The following is a 17722-nucleotide window of genomic DNA, read 5'->3' as shown; positions in this document are numbered from 1 at the left end:
AGTTTTTCTGATTGTGAATTGCCATGGCGTGGCTCCATGCCACAGTAACTGACAAGGAGACCCCTGGAGGGGAGGCAGAAATCCACCTCCCCGCTCGGGGGTCTCTCCAGCATGCCCTTTGCGCGCGCTCGTTTGGTGGCGACTTGGGACTGGGCCTTCTCTGTGGCTACTCCTGGGCTTGGAACAAGCTCCCTGCTGAAATAAGAGTATCTCCTTCTTTGTTTGCTTTTAGGAAGACCTGTTTTCACAGGCTTTTAACTGAAATCAATTTTAAACTGTTTAATCTGTTTGAATCAGACTGTTTTTATTGTATTTTGTAAATGTTAAACTGTTTTTACTCTTTTATATTGTGTTTCAAACATTGTACACAGATGTACATATCAAGTGATAAATATAATAAAGTAATAAAATAAATAAACCTGATAGCACTGCCCCTGGAACTTCTCATACTTTAGGGAGATAGGGAACACGTGAAACTATTATTCGTGATTTATCCACGTACTAGCATACATTATTGTTTGACAGACAGAATTTAACCCGAACATTGTACACATTATGGTGCTTTGTAGTATTTTGAAGTGGACTACAGGAATTGTTGGAGATGAACTTCCAGTGCATCGACCATTTTGCACCAACTGTCCTAAAGACCACTAGGGGCATTGGGAGTAGAGACAGTGAGTCAGGGTCTCCCTATCTGTCCCTACTCTATGACCCCTGAACTGACTCTGCAGCACTTCCTGTGTTAAGTCACAATTCTTCCTTTCCTCCTAGAGAGCAGATGGAAACATCTCTCTCTCTCCTTACCTATCCACTATGTAGTCCTTTAGATTAGAGATAGGTCTTTCCTATCTAAGTGTATTTAACCAATACATATTTAGTGTTTAGTCGTACAAGGATCTCCATGTGTTTTCTCTAAAGAGCTGCAATATCCAAACCATCCTCTGCTACCTACTCTGTAACTGGAGTGTGTGCTCATTCCTTAGTGCTCTGCTGTTTTACCTATTGTGGGTAAAAATCAACAACCTCTAACAGGAATAACAGGGCCAATTAATGGCTGTTCATTCCTTCCATTTTTCCAAATACCGTCAGCTCTTTGTAATGATCTTTGCCAAAAGAGGAAGCAAAACATTATTTTGGCACAAGGGGATGTACAGATGGGATTGCTTGCTTCACATCTCAAAGCAGAAATGTTTTAGGGAACAACCCAGGCTTGCCCTTTTTATCGTTGTGACAGATCAGGTTGCCAGGACACAACTCAGAGTCATCTTCTGACTCTTTACATAGTCTTGCTACTGCAAAGAGGGAAGAGGGGAGCAGGAGAAGAACCCTATGTGACCTCAGGGCTGTTAAAGAGCCAAGAGAGTCATTTCAATCTGGCAGCTTTGGTGACAGACAACCTATGTTCGTGTTCTTCATTGCAAGGCTTGGAAGCCAGTTGCAGCTCCCATCAACCCTAAGTGCAGATTCCTGACAAACTGTTTATTAGGCTGTGCAAAGCTCTAGCCAAAGCCAATAATGCCACACTGCCACTGCCCCCTCGATGCCATGCAGAGGTGACTTTTTCCACTGCACAGTGTTGTGCTTTTACTAGTGCTAGCGGGCGGGGGCGGGGCTTGAAGTGAAATGGAGCCCTGTCAAGCCCCAGTAACACCTGGACATTTATTGTGGCTGAAGAGAGTTGTAGTTCAGCAACATCTGGAAGACCACAGGTTGGTCTGTGGATAAAACGTGAGCAAAGTTTTATACACAGATAAAACCTGAACAAGGTAAGATTAATAAATACAATTTATTTAGTTATTTGAAACACCTGGTGTAAAAATTTAATAAATAGATATGACTATTCTGTTGCATAGGAAGTCTCATTCTAAAGAGGCCTCTGAAGGAAGGAAAGAAAACATGAATGCATTATGCTTTTAACTGGTGATGTTTCCTCCACAGATACCACAATATAAAGTTCTCTAGTTGATCAAATCAAAGGAACAGTTGAGTTCTTCTTCTAGGTTTGCTAGTTCTTATCACAAATTATGGATTCAGTCTTCTTTTATAACACTGGGGGAACTCTAGGAGGAGGGCTTTAAATTCTACTACCTAAAAATATGTGGCTCAGCATAGGGAACCCAGGTCTTTCAACCTTGCCCCTAACAACTGTGCTGCTCATATACAAATTGAGAAGTGCACAAAGTAAGTGAACAAAGGTGGATTTTTTTGGAAAATGTGAAACAAAATCAGACACACAAATATTTTACACAATTTTTTAAAAAAAATCTAACTGTGAGCTAGCAGTCAACTATTTGACCAGGGAATATTAGTGTCAACTAACCAGATGGGCCACATATGATTAAAGCTAATACATGTGTTACAGTGTAGGGGATCCTCAGTGGGGTCCCTTAACCTGGAAGTGGGGGGTTATGCAAACCACAAATTCACTTATTGATCTTTTCAGGTGCTGCAAGCCAAGTGAGATAGGAGTGATGTGGGGTAGTAGGCCCTTTGCTGGACCCTAGCAAATGTCTAAGCAGGGGCGTAACTATAATAGGGCCAGGGGAGACAGTTGTCTGGGGGCCCTCTGACTTGGGGGCCCTCCCAGAGGCAAGTCACATGTCTGACTCCCCCAGCTGCGCAACCTCCAGGGCTTCCTTCAGTTGTATTCATCCTCTGAAATTGATGTGAGTGTTAAGACCTAGAGCTACCAGAACAGCATGTCTTTCTCTAGTACCATTAAATGACTTGCATCATCCACAGCTCGTCCAAATCGTCCACCATTTACAAAACCTTCTTAAAAATAATTTAGGATGATGTTCTAATGTGGCACATAGGATATGTATATAAAATTTTACTATGCTTTTTGTTACCACTATTCAGCCTCATTTAAGATTTCTTTACTTCATGAGCTGAGCTTCAGTGGGGGGGGGCATTTTAAAGTCTTGTCTCTGGGCCCACTCCAACCTTGCTATGCCCCTGTGTCTAAGCATGCCATCTTCTGGAATTAACCCTGAATGGAAAGTAGTTATCTGTTTGACCGAATACATTTGACTGCTGCAACACTGTGTTTTCTTGCCAGAAAGAGCTTCAAAACAAACTTCATGCAAAGATAATTTAAAAAAAAAAACAACACCAAAATGCGCTACACAGAGTAAGATGGACACACAGATCTTACCACAAAGATCCATAAACAAACGGTCTCAGAAGCTACGCTTTGATCAACTACAATAGCATGCCTTATCTTTCTTAAACACTGCCATGGGCGTTTATCAGTGTTTTTAAGTGTTCTTGTAGATTAACTGTATCAAAATATTTTTGAGAACTTTTGTGTAATAACATGTTCTTTAGTTCTATTAACTCACAATTTTCTTAGGTCATATGCTGTCTGTTCATTGCAAAAAAGAAAGAAAAAAATGCAGCAGGAATCAAATACCTGCAGGATGCCATCTTTTTCCTGGTACAAGCTCTAAGTCTTAAACAGCATGGTGGGCAATCATTCAACAGGTACAGCCTTGAACAGACAGGGATAAGAAAAGCTGGACATTGCATTTCTGCCTAATGTGCAAGTCTTACATCTCTGTCAGATGGCGGCAGACTTCCTTGTATTAGCTCACTACTGAGGACGACCTGTCAAGTCAACTCCCTTGAGTCTTTCAAGAAACTTGCTAAACAGAGAACTTTTCTGAATGCTCTTGAAAGGCAACCCCACATGCAGTAATCACAGCTTGAAATTACAAAGTTATGTGTTGTGGCAACCAAATTTGTTGGTTGATCTTGTACTGATTATGTGTTCGTTACTGTCCTTTGTATTTTCATTGTAAGCCAGCAGGATATAAAATGTTAGAAATAAGCAAATTTTATACAGAAATATATGTATGGGTGTGTGTGTGTGTTGGAGTTAATGGAGAATAAAATGAACCGAAGATTAAGGCTAGTCTACAAAAGCCTTAGGTCAGGCCTGCACGACATGCAGCCCATGAGGCCTTTTTTCTTGGCCTGCGGGGCCATTCTGCTCCCCCCCACCTCCCTCCTGACCCCAACCTCTCTGTATTTTTAAAAAAAATTCTTTACATCTCTGCTGCCACGCAGCTGAGGGATGGCTGCTGGGGGGGGGGTGAGCCAGGAGTAGTCCTTCTCTCTCCCCTGGTAGGGCGGTGGTTCCCAGAGCAATGCAGGGCCTGCCATTTAGCCCCACGTCTTTTCCCAACTGCAAGGCTTGCCTGTGCAGTGGAAAGATTGTCACAAGCCACATTCTTTCCCTCTTCCTTTCCCCCCCTCTCCCTTCTCTCTCTCTCTCTCTCTCTCTCAAGCCAAGCTTCTTGCCCCATCCTTTCCCTCTTTCTTTCCCCCTCACCCTTCTGATCAAAGTGCAATCTTCTTATCCAAAATTATGAGAAAAACCTTTCTAATGTTTTTCCTTATAAATGCTTCATGTTAAATGTGATGATTTGTCAGAGGTGGAAAGGAAGAACAATGCATTTTATTATGTATTTTGTACAGATTGTATTGTATTTATTTTATTAGAATGAATTTTAATTCAATTTATTTTATATTAATTTAAATTAACCTTGGCCTGCCAGAACTTCAAAAGTTAAATTTTGATTAAATTAATTTTAATTAATTTTACTTTAATTTGTTTTAATTAATTCATTGATATTAAGTGTTACTTTAATAATCAGCACCCTAAAAATTGACCTTGACCCCCATGAGCCAAGTCACGGTCAGTTTTTGGCCCACCAGTCATTGAAGTTGTGCACGCCTGCCTTAGGTCCATGGGATCCATGAAGCACTACAGTCAAAGTTTCTAGAGTAAAACAATTCAGCTTTATGATTAAGATATTCTGTTACTTCTTTTCCCTAGAATTCAAAAACCAAGTGTGGTAACAAAGTTGACTTAGAGCCTTGCCCAAGTTCACACAGAAATCTTTGGCAATGAGTGAGGTTCTGAGGAAGACTTACAACTCTCAAGCTCATACTGTAACTATGGGAGCATATTTCCTTCCTGGTAAAGTGATGCTTTGTTTCTATACCAAGCCCAGAAGGGACATATTAAAATCCCTTGTGGATAAGAGTTAACTTTCTTTTCTTAGGTTTATTATGGGATATGCACACAGCAGAGAATAATTCCTATAGAAGGGGCATCTTTATACAAGGAGAATGTTGCAAGATGTTAGGTAGCTGCCATACATTGAGAATATTGTCTTTAAAAATACCACTTTGGAAATGCACATTTTGATGAGAGATATTAAAATCTTATAAAGAAATAAATATTCCATTTATATATTTACATTCAACTTCAACTTATTGTCCACCAACAAAACCAAACAAAACCGGTTTTATAAAGCAAGTTAATCTTGTGCTGCTCAGTTTGTTTTCTTAAAGAGTCAGCCAGCATCACCATCCAGTAATCTTATCTGATTGAATGGGGTGTGGTGCAGCGGATATCCCTTATGAACCACAGGGTTCATGTTCTAAGTCTGAAGCAGCAAGCGTCATAATGAAACCTATAGTTACGTCTTTTAAAAATAACCACACAAGCTAATTAATATTGTTTTGTTATGAAGTAAGTCCATTAAGAAAAAAATCACTTTTAGTTACCATTTTGGATTTTGTTTTGTTTTCATCTTGGTGCACAGAACTAATATATAATATCTTATTGGTTACAATTTTATGGACTCGAGCAATGACTTCTGAGGAAGGCAAGGAGTCTAGTTTTACCAACTGTCCTATTGTTACTTACATAATTGTCTAACAGTGCAATCCCATGCATTTCTACTCAGAAGGAAGCCCTGTTGAATTCAATGGGGCTTACAGAAAGTGTGTACAGGATTGAAGCCTCACCATACACAATGGCCAGGATTCTGGAACATAGGAAGCTGCCATATACTGAGTCAGACCATTGGACTATCGAGCTCAGTATTGTCTTTACAGACTGGCAGCAGCTTCTCCAAGGTTGTTGGCAGGAGTCTCTCTCAGCCCTATCTTGGAGAAGCTAGGGAGGGAACTTGAAGCCTTCTTCTCCATCCCCTGAGGGGAATATCCTACAGTGCTCACACATGTAATCTTCCATTCATATGCAATCAGGGCAAACCCTGCTTTGCTAAGGGGACAAGTCATGTTTGCTACCACAAGACCAGCTCTCCTCTCTGATCTAGTCTTCTTCTGACTTAGTCCTACTCAGAGTTGGCAGACTGAAGTAATGGTACTGTATTTAATATTGTCCAGAGCAAATGAAGTCCCAATATTTCAATGGGTCTACTCTGAGTAGGACAGTCAGGATTCTGGCCAATTGGTTCAGAATTGATTTTAAAAATAATCACACACACACCTTTTTTTGGTATGCAAAAAAAAAAAGGAGAGAGAAAAATCAGAAATCATATGGTCACATTTTGTGTCTTGTGAAAATACCTTTCCAGTGACACCTTACACAACAAAATTGGCCAAATAATTACTGAGATAATGAGGTTTAATATTTGTGTGATGGTGGAGATCTTGATAATGTCATCACAGCCAAGCACCACACATGCAAGAGTGACATCATGGTAATTCTTCATCTAGAGAGGTTTTCAAATCAAACAAAACCAACCATATACATTTCTCACAGTCTTTGCCATGAAATTAACACATGCCCCTAAACTATTTGGTGAGTCTGTCAGGAGAAGCAAGCTCCATAACTGAGGGGCCCCACGCAAGACTGCCTTCCCTTTGTGCCAGTGTTGTCTGAACATGACATTAAAATGTTGTTTAAAAAGTGGCCTTGGTGAAACCCCAACACAGAAAGAGGGCACATGGGAAGAGGCAGCATCTAATGCAACATCTCCCCTGCTAACTGAACAAAGAGGCACCTTTTTAAAGTGGTGATTCTCTTTATTTAGCAGGGGGAAAGCAACTGGCCCTACCCATCCCCAGCACAGCATCCCTCCAGTGGCTGTTGCTGATGTCTGTTTCCTTTTTTAGATTGTGAGCCCTTTGGGGACAGGGAGCCATTTTAGTTATTTAATTTTGTTTGTTTGTAAACTGCTTTGGGAACCTTTGGTTGAAAAGTGGTATATAAATATCGTATTTTCTGGTAGACAGCTCGCATTGGCATAAAAGCTACACCATTGAAAAAGGACTGAATTTGTTTGCAATCACATCCGAAACGCCGCATCAGTGTATATGCCACAGCTAAAGCACCAAGTACACCCCCATTTCCATTTCCCATGGGGCACCATTTGTGCTCTACGTGGGGGCATTTTGGCCCCTTGCTCTCCCCACCCCAAAGATCTTTGCAAACCCAGGGCCAAGGAGGCCCAACTGCGCTGTTGCCGCTCTTCCTCTGCTGCCTCCATTCCTTCCAGGCCCTCACGACCATGTGAAGCACCAAGTACACCCCGCCTTCCATTTCCCATGGGGCACCATTTGTGCTCTCCGTGTGCTCAGAGGGTCCTGCTGTGCTGCTGCTGCGCCTCCTTCCCGTGCCCCTCAATTCTGGCATAAATGCTGCAGGCACCTTAAGGTAACTTTTAAACACATATGCACCATGCTGTTTATGCTGAAAAATATGGTATTTGTTGTATTGGTAGAGAGCATATGGGGCCTGTGCTGATCTCCATAGGTCGCATAGGTCACATTCATAGGTTAGTTAGTTCATAGGTCACATTCTCTCTTAATAGGCATCAGTGACTTATTACAGTCTATTTATTTATGGATATTTATATGACCAGAATACCATTGCTGGATCTGTCAATTACAGATTGGGTGTTTTATTTTGTATGAAAATGTACTAGTCAAGTGCTGAATGTGTTGGGCCAAATATACTCAAGCAGCCTCAGAGTTTTCATGGTGGCTATGAAGTGCTGAACTGGCTATGGAGTGCTGAAAAGCCTCAACGCAAATGCTGAAGCCTTTCAGGAGTATTAGACTGGGGGTCTCCAACACTAGGCTCAAGACCACTTCTGTGATCTTAAACGGAGATCTGTGAAGGAAGAAGCGGGATGAGCAGTACACCCAAAGAACCCTGCTCTGTCCAATATCAGTTACGTACATTCAATAAAAGGGTGAGGGTGGGGAGCAAGCAGCAGTCCCAGCCACTCACTGAGCTCGATTGGCTGGTGAGAATGCCAGACTGGGGGCGGGGGGGGAGAGATGATGGTGTACCCTCACTCTGCTCCACTGCTGTTACAAACCCCTGTTATATAACATCTTGCTTAAATTACAAATCCCAGTGTTTCAAAGGCTATCAAAGATCATCTCCCCCGATTTCTCAGAAGCAAGGGCAACATTTATAAATAGATTGAGTTGTCAGATATGTCTACAAATAATTAGCTTTTCTAGAGAACATTCACATTATTTATGTCTGTGAGTCACATTTTTATTTTGTTCATCCATGGAATTTCCCATTTCCTTTAAAGCAATATATAATGTGTGTGTTTTATTTATTTGTTAAGTAACAAACAGAACAGTGTTTTGGGATTGAATGATCCAACAACTTAAGTTTTTTTTGAAGAATTTAGTAAGGAATCACTATGAAATATTTTTAAATAATGCAAACAGAAAAAGTGGCATTAGGAACCATATATAAAACTATTTATAAAATTATGCATGGAGTAGAGAAAACAGATCAGGAGAAATTTCTCTCCCTTTAGGAAGTTTGATAGTTTGAGCCTGGTCATATGTACCGCGAGTGAAAATTCTGAGTGAAAATCCCCATTCAGCAATGATACTTGGAGGGTGACTCTGGGCCAGTCAGAAATTAAAATAATTTCTTCTATGTGCTATTTGTTTGTTTTCCTGGCTGTCCATGGTATCCTCAAAAGTCTTCTCCGGCACCAAAGTTCAAAAGCGTCAATACTTTTTCTATCTTGTTTCTTCAAAGTCCAGGTTTTGCATCCACAGAGTGTCACAGGGAAAACCATTGTCCGAACGATTTTAATCTTTGTAGGTGTAGACACATCATGGCATCTAACTATCCTTCCCAAGGCCTTCATTGCAGCCCTACCAAATGCTAGTCTATTTCTTGACTGCTGGATCTTTTAACTGTTGATGGTCGATCCTAAATGGCAGAAGCTATCCACCACTGTCATTATTATAGATTCTGAGGCTGGTTGTAGTGCCTATTGTCATTAGTTTAGTCTTCTTTACATTTACATTCTTCTTTACATTTTTTCACTGTGCTCCTTGACTTTCTTAGAGCTTGCAGATCATCCGCATTTTCAGCTATCAGAGTGGTGTCATCGGCGCAACACCAGTTATTGATGTTTCTTCCTCCAACTTTAAAACCATACTCATCTTCTTCTAATCCAGCTTCTCTGAGTATATGTTCAGCATATGAGTTGAATAAACAAGGAGAAAGTATACAGCCTTGTCTTACTCCTTTGCCAGTCTGTAACCAGTCTGTTTCACCATGTTCCGTCTGGACTGTGGCTTCCTGCCCTGTGTATAGGTTTCTCATGAGAACAATGAGATGTTCTGAGACACCGATTTTCCTAAGGATATTCCACAACTTGACATGCTCGATGCAATCGAAGGTTTTTCTGTAGTCAATAAAACACATATTGACTTCTTTTTGGTTTTCTTTGGCTTTCTCAATTATCCAGCGTGCATCAGCAATGATGTCTCTTGCTCCTCGGTCTTTTCAGAAACCAGTTTGAACATCCGACATTTCCCTTTCCACTTAGGGCTCTAATCTGCATTGGATGATCCTGAGCATTATTTTGCTAGCATGTGAAATTAAGGATATTGTGCGATGGTTTGCGCAATCTGTTAGGTCTCCTTCCTTGGGTATGGGTATGTAGACTGACCTCTTCCAATCTGTTGGTCACTGTGCAGTTCTCCAAATTTGCTAGTATAATTTGGTTAGAGCCTTGACTGATTCTTCTTCTGTTGCCTGCCATATTTCTGTAGCTATTCCATCAATTCCTGTAGCCTTCTGACTTGGTAGTGACCAGAGTGCTGATCTAACTTCATCTTCCTGTACTAGCAGTTCTTGCAAGTAGGGAATATCTTCTAGAGTATCTTGGATGTTGACATCCCTGCTGTACAGATTTTCAGTATACTCCTTCCATCTCTGTTTTATCTTCTCTGAATCAGTTACTATCTGTTCTTTGGCATCCCTTAACATACCAATTCGAGGTTGGAACCTCCTCCTGATTTCAGTGATATTTTGGAAAACTTTCCTTGTTTTTCCATGTCTCTTTCCATCCTCAAAGTCTTTACAGATGTCATTGTAGTACTGCTCCTTGTCTCTTCTAACAGCTTTCCGAAATTCCCTATTAAATTCCTTTGTGAGGTCTTTAACTTCCTTGACTTTGGCTTCTCCCCTCTTCTTGGCAATTTCCACCATCTATTCTGACATCCATTTTGCTTTCTTCTGTTTCTTGGCTGTTGGCAGTCTCTTTTCACATTCATCCTTAACAACTTCTTTGATTTCATTCCACAGTTCCTCTGGTTCCCTATCAATGAGGTTCAGAACTACAAAGCGGTTCCTGATGTTCTCCTTGAACGTGAACATAATATTTATTCAGTCCTTGACCAGCAGTATTACAAATACAGACATAAAAACATAAGCTAAACATGATTTGATGATAATTTTTTGGATCGCTCTTAAGTCCTTTTTTATAAATTGGGACTACTATAGCTACTTTCCACTCATTTGGTATTAACGCTGTTACATCTATAGCCGTGAAGAGAGAGGAGAGGAGCTGTTCTCCTTGAAAATGGTGGGAACATTCTCAAGATCATATTGTGGAAACTGAATAGCTTTGTTTTTCCGCTTTAGCTTGACTTGGAACCTGCACAGAGCAGTTCGTGATCTGTTCCACAATCAGCCCCTGGCCACATCTTTGCTGTTATAACTGAGCTCTTCCACCTTCTCGCACCAATAATGTAATCAATTTGATTTCTGTGTATTCCATCTGGTGATGTCCATATGTATAGGTGCCGCTTTGGTTGTTTGAAGAATATGTTAGCAATGAAGAGATCATTGGCTTGGCAGAAACTAGTAAGTCATTTTGCTTCATTTCTGTTTCCTAGGCCATACAGTCTGACTGTGCTTTCCTCTTTACAGATTCAACCATTCAGGGTCAAACCGAACCACCCCCTGTTCGGTCCGACTTCAAATCAAACCCCACTGGAGGTTCATGATTTTTTAAAATCACTTACCCCCTCTGGGTGACTTCCACTAGGTGGCGGGGGGGGGGTCCGCAGAGGTTCCTCCTCCCCCTGCCAGCCTCCTTGCCACCCTAACCGGCCGGCTCTTCGGCCTGTTCGGGCCTTCACCCTTTGGCACTGTGGCCATTATGGAGGCTGTTGTGCCTGCACAATGGGCCTCTGCATGGTCTGGGACCAGTTAGAGTGGTAAGGAGACCGGGAGGAGGAATCCCTGTGGACACCCCCCCTGCCACCTAGAGGAAGTCCCTCGGAGAGGGTAAATGATAAAAAATTTTTAAAAAACAATTCGTGAAACCTCCCCCCCCCCGACCAAACCAAACTGGGGAGGGGTGCTGGGCCGAACTGGCCCGGTCCGATCTGGGTCCGGTTCGGACTTGAACCAAACCAGGCCAGCCGGTTCCATACACACCCCTCGTGAGAATGTGAACCTGGGGAGAGCTGGGGGTGCTTCAATTACAGTGGTTACAAGTAGGGGAAGGTATGGCGTGGGGCTCCATTTCCATCAGAAAAGGGGAAGAGTGGTGCATCTTATTCCGATCTCTTCTTTTGTTTATTCCCATAATGGGAGGGTTCCTGGCTGCCTTACCAGCTTGTCCTTTGGCCTGCTGGTGCTGCAGTTTAATGCCAGGTTGGTCCAGAATAAAATCTCTATCATCCATAACTTAATTGTGGAGGAAGGGGCTGACCTGGTTTATATTATGGAGATGGGGGAGGGGGGCTGGAAGAGATGAGCCTTTCCCAAGCTGTGTCCACCTGGGTATTTAGTACAGAATCAGCATGGGCTGGAGGGCCGGGGTGGGAGGTGGGGTCGCTGTAATTTGTAAAAGCTCTATTTTCCTCTCTAGGTCCCCTGTCCAAGTGAGCGCTGGTTCAGAATGTTTGTACCTGGTGTTGGGCTCTTGGGACAGAATGGGCATTCTGTTGGTGTATTGCCCACCCCACTGCCCAGCTTTCTCCCTGCCTGAGCTCATGGACGTGGTCTTGAATTTGGGGTTGAGGACTCTCAGAATGATTATTCTGGGCGACTTCAACATCCATGCTGAGGTGGCCTTGTCTGGACAGCTCAGGACTTCATGACTGCGAGGACAACCATGGGGCTATCCCAGCACATTGTTGGCCCAACACATGAATTGGGGCACAGTCTGGATCTCTTTCCCCCCGACTGGACTGGAGGATGGTGATTTGAAAATGGGGGATATGTCATCTATGGCCTTGTCATGGTCAGATCACTTCCTTCTGAGGTTTAGAGTCTTAGTGGCTACATCTCTCTGCAAGGGTGGGGGACCTATAAAAATGGTCTGCCCCCGGAGATTGAGAGACCAATGGATTCCTGAGGGCTCTGGGGATTTTCCAGCTGGTATGGCAGTGCTCCTATCAAAGCTCTAGTTACTCTCTGGAGTGGAGAGATGTCTCAGATGACTGACAGAATCGCTTTCAAGTGAACTCTCTTGCAAAGCAGAGCACATGCAGCACCTTCGTATACACCTGAGCTGAGGGAGATGAAGCAAGCTGGCAGATGGCTGGAACATAAGTGGAGGAAAACCCGGGGCGAGTCTAAGTGAACACAGGTTAAAGCTCATTATCAAGCCTACTCTGTGGCAATGATAGAACAGAAGAAATGCTTTTTTCATCCACCACTGCATCCTCTAAATGCATCCTCTAAAGTCCAACAGGGCTTTTCTGGGTAGTGCGGGGCCTTTTGAAATCTGGCCCAGGCAAGATGTATTAGAACACTCGATAGCATACTATGACACATTTGCACAGCACTTTGAGGGTAAAGTTGCTCATATTCACCCTTAGTTGGACACTATGGCTGATGCAGGATCACTGGGAGAAGTGCCCAGAGTAAAACCTGGTCTTTCCGGAGGCGTTTCAATCATTGGTCCCCTAGTATGTGGACAAGGTGTTTAGTTGACCTTAGTCAAGTTTGGCCAACCACATGAATGCTTGACCCTTACCCTTCATGGTTTATTAAATCTAGTAGGGAGGGAATTTTTAGATGGGTCCAGCAGGTTCTAAACGCTTCATTGAGAAGGAGAGTGTGTGGTCCCAGGTCCATTGAAGGAAATTATTATTCGACCACTCCTAAAGAAACCCAGTCTGGACCCAGAGGATATCAACAACTATGGGCCTGTGGCTAATATTCCCTTCCTGGGCAGGTGCTTGAGCACGTAGTGGCTGACCAGCTCCAGACACTATCTAGATCCATTTCAACTGCTTGGAGGTGGTTTCACTCCTACCTCGGGTCCTGTTTCCAAAAGGTGGTGCTGGGGGATGATTACTGCTCAACCCCTTTGCAGTTATGCTTCGGGGTTCCGCAGGTTCCATTCTTTCCCCTATGCTATTTACAAATCTACAAGAAACTGCTAGGAGAGGTCATCCAGAGAATTGGCCTGAGGTGTCATCAGTATGTGGATGACACTCAGTTGTATCCCTCTTTTTCATCAGATGCAGGTGAGGTGGTGACTGTCCTGAACCAGTGCCTGGATGCAGTAATGGACTGGATGAGGGTGAACAAGCTGAGACTCAATCCAGACATGGCAGAAGTACTGCTGGTCAGTGGTTCCTCTGCCCGGGTGAATGATGTCCAGCCTGTTCTAGATCGGGTTGCACTCCTCCCGAAGGAACAGGTTTGCAGTTTGGCGGTGCTCATTGATCCAGCACTGTCACTAGAGCCTCAAGTGGCCTCTGTGGCTCGAAGCACCTCTTATCGCCTTTTATTATGCCCTAAGATCTTCTTTGGAGGCCCTCTTCAGCAAAATGAGGCAAGATGGGTGGCTACTAGGGAGAGGGCCTTTTTGGTGGTTGTATCCCATTTGTGGAATAGCCTCCCCAGTGAGGTTTGCCCGGCTTCATCACTTTGTTCTTTTACACACCAGGAAAAGACCTTTTTGATTTTCAAATTTGATTTTAACTGATTTTTAAAAGAGTTTTTAAATAGCTTTGTATTGTATTTTGCATTCCCTTCCCCCCATTTTGGTCTGTTATGATTTAATGTGTTGTGTGTTTTTATTTCATGTTTTAATGTTGTGTTCTGAGCTGCCCAGAGAACAATTTGTTATGGGATGGCTAACAAATATAGTTCATTACTGTTGTTGTTGTTATCTGGAAGTTGGACAGAGAAATTTGGGAATAGACATCTCAGCTTCTGAGAACACAGACTTTCGCAGCCTGACATTTTATCGAGAAGTAAAATGCACGGCTTACTGCCATGCCGGTGGTCATGTGAAGCTGCAACAAATAAACTGATAATGCACATTGTATTTTAAGTCTTCAAAGCAATTCACACATATTATTCTCAGTAATTCTTACAGCAGCCCTGTAAGGTGGACCAGTATTATTATTATCCCCATATTGCAAAAAGGGCTCTGAGACTGAGGGGCTTGCCTAAAGATTCTAAGAGAGTTTATGGCTGAGGAGAGATTTGAAACAAGGTCTTTCCAGCTCACACTCTTAGTGACTAGAATGCTGCATAAGCTCTCAGATGAGGACAATGTAAACAATCAAAAGGAGCAATGCTAATTGCAAGACTGCTTCTAGAAACACTGGGCCTATGCCATAAATCAAATGGGATGATTTAGCACTATCTGAATGTCAACTGAAAGTTTAGTGGTTAACCATGCAAACAAATTATTTATCTTTTTTCCTCATGGGCCACTGCATTCAAACCTCCATATTTATTAACGTTTGCATATCACTTCAGAAACACATGGTCGGACGTTGAAAAATTCTGATTTGCTTGAAACAGAAAAGTGGCAATTTGCAGGGTTCAGAAGGAGCTGATGGGACCAGATAACAGAATGTTCTGGATGGAGACGGACACACTATTTTAATTGGAATGAGATTTATAGGATGTTAATATGAATAACTTAGCAAGGGTGGAAAATGTGCCCAGCATTCAAGCAGGAGGGTTCCATAAAAAGGCAAAAAAAAAAAAAAAAAGGGGGGGGGAGAAAGCTTCAGAGGATGATGGATAAATTGAGGAAAACCCTAACATCTGGTTTAAATTTCTGACATTTTATTCAGTCCAGGTACAGATGGACAATCAATCTCAATTAATATACATGAATGAGGAAACTGATGAAAATAATGGCAAGGATTTCTCCCCATAGTAAAGTATGTTTTCTTTTCTCAAAGAGATGCTTTGAAAGTTACTAAACATGCATTTCCTTTTTCAGTTCCTTGTTGGGTCAAAAAGGGCCCACGTTCTAAACCACCAACACAGAATGACTACAGAGATAAAATCCCCATTACCACCCCAAAAGCCCCTCCCTTGTTCCAATTATGATTCCCTTTGAACAATATCAGTAACGTTCAGAGGATCTGCAACTGAACCCACAAATTCACTTAAACTGGAAGTATGGCTCCAATAATGTTAAATACAGCGACTTCAGTTCAGCTTTCTTGTACTCTTTGGAATTCATCTTCCTTTGAAAAAAATCAAGGAGATATGAATGTTTCCAAGAGCATGTGCAAAAGCAACACATCCTTGGAGGGGGAAAGTTTCTTAACATTACCCTACTTTGCTCCTATCCTGCTCTTTATGCATTTGCAGTTCAAAAGCTCAAAGAGGAGCATGGGAATTATTTATGAGGTACCACACTGAGACACTTACTCCCAAGCATACTTATTGGTGGGGATGGGCTCCAGCCCGTCTGCACCAGCAGTTTTACACATGGGGAAAGGTTGGAGCCTGCTGTGCAATGTTCAGAGCTGTTACCCATCAGTAGTTTGTCTGATAAGAAGAGCAATTGCAGCTTACACTTTTGAACCCAAGCTGTTGTCCTATCTCAGAAAAAAACTGGGGAGGCAGAAAGGTAGAGGCTGCTTCTCCTTCTTACGGTTCTACTTTGAAAGGGTGAGCTGCTGTCAGGGAAAGGGAGCAAGATTTCCTAAGACCTTGGTTCAGACAAGGAACATGGTAGGAAGAGTTCGTCTTTAAGGAACAAAATCCAGAAGTAGAGCCCCATTCAGTGACACTCCACAGATATGGTGCAGATGCATCACATCTCCCCCAGGATACATCCTGGGGGAAGGCTGCTGCAAATAACACCTTATGTAGCAGCTATACCAAACATAGTAAAATATGCATTTCTGACATTTTCACTGACTCTTACAAACCTCTCTCGTAGAGCTCCTCCATGGCTCGCCAGGTTTCTGCTCTGACTTCTCGGTTGCTTTTACCAGGGACCTGGGCATCAGGCCAATGCACTAAATAAAGATCTAGAAGAGAAAACCAACCCAATTATTTTCAGTAATGAACCATCACAAAAGGTGTATAAGTTACACAGAACATGACCAAGACACTCCTAATGCAGAAGCAAACCAACTGCTGAATGGGAAAGGCAACAGTCTTTACCTCTGAGCCATTAGAATGAAATGGCACATGGGGCAACACCTCTATTAAAGAAATTCCAACTCAAAAGATGTGCATATCAGGCAGTATATAAATATAAATATAAATAAATAAATAAATAAATAAATAAATAAATAAATAAATAAAGCAAGCCTCTTCCTGCTGTAGCCCAAATATCCAGGTAAGCCGTTTGCTAGATGTTCACAGAAGAGGCTATTCCATGGATACCCACATACAAAAGCAGCTTTGTGCTGTGCTTGAGAAACTGTAATACCCTAAGCAGAATGACTTGGCAGTCATGAGAACTGCAAGACCTCTGGCCTGCTCCAGTATGTGGGACTTTTATCCTGTCTCGTGTCAGTGCCTCCCTGATTTTGCATACAATCTGTGTCTCAGGATCTTTTCGAGTTTTTAACCAACGTGATGTTTCACCTACAATGCTGAGATGTTGCTTTCAGTGCATAATTTCAGGTTGAACTCACAGGTGAATGTAGTGCGAGTTAGTGGAAGTATACTGGTGATAAAAATCACATGTGCAATTACTATACAAAGAGCCTCTTTAATTCACCACGGCAGAACAAAGGGTATCGTAACCAGAACACTTGAAGGGTTCCTTGAAAATCTCTTGAAGCTTCTGGAGGCTTCACCAGAGGCTGTCATAACTTACGAGGTGTATTTAAACAACAACCAACCAACAACAACAACAACAACATACATGCCTACACCACTTATGAACATATGAAACTATATGATTGGTCCATCTAGCTCAGTATTCTCTAAACTGATTTAAAGCAGTTATCTAGGCTTTCAGAGAGAGGTCTTTCCCACCCTACCTAGAAGCGTGCTGGGACTGAATCTGGGATTCTCTACTTGCCAAGCATGTACTCTGACTCCCAGGCTGAGGCCTTGTCTTTCCCAAGCTTGTGACCCACCAAGGTAAATGTAACCCTGCCCACTGTCCAAATATTATGGCTTGCCGCATGCTTGACAATCCTCTTGACTGGAAGTCCCAGGCAGATGTCAAAAGCAGAAGGCCTACTGAGCCCCTGATGGGCTCCCATACATGACTGAAGCACTGCATTTGGCTTGATGGGTCACAAGTTGTGCAGGATTCTTAAACAGTACTGTCAAAATTCCCAGGATTGAACCTTAGGGGTAGAGAACAGGTTTTTTCCTCACTGCAACAGTGTTTAGTACTTCACTAATATGGGGAAAAGTAAAAGGGTACATATG

General features: G+C 42.5%; 1 protein-coding gene across 6 annotated transcripts in view; it reads right to left on the bottom strand.

Annotated features, from left to right (window-relative positions):
- The window catches only part of LOC128324090 (uncharacterized oxidoreductase ZK1290.5-like), a 119311-nt gene that overhangs the window by 36579 nt on the left and 65010 nt on the right, over positions 1-17722 (bottom strand). For all 6 annotated transcript variants that reach the window (XR_008306634.1, XM_053248233.1, XM_053248232.1 and 3 more), the window contains exon 3: positions 16255-16356. Coding sequence is in view for 5 of the 6 variants with exons in the window: in XM_053248233.1 (XP_053104208.1) it covers positions 16255-16356 (102 nt within the window). In the remaining variant the exon portion in view is untranslated. The remainder of the gene's footprint in view (positions 1-16254; positions 16357-17722) is intronic.

Source organism: Hemicordylus capensis, chromosome 4, assembly GCF_027244095.1.
Source record: "Hemicordylus capensis ecotype Gifberg chromosome 4, rHemCap1.1.pri, whole genome shotgun sequence".
Taxonomy (NCBI): domain Eukaryota; kingdom Metazoa; phylum Chordata; class Lepidosauria; order Squamata; family Cordylidae; genus Hemicordylus; species Hemicordylus capensis.
This window is presented reverse-complemented; position numbering and strand designations above follow the sequence as displayed.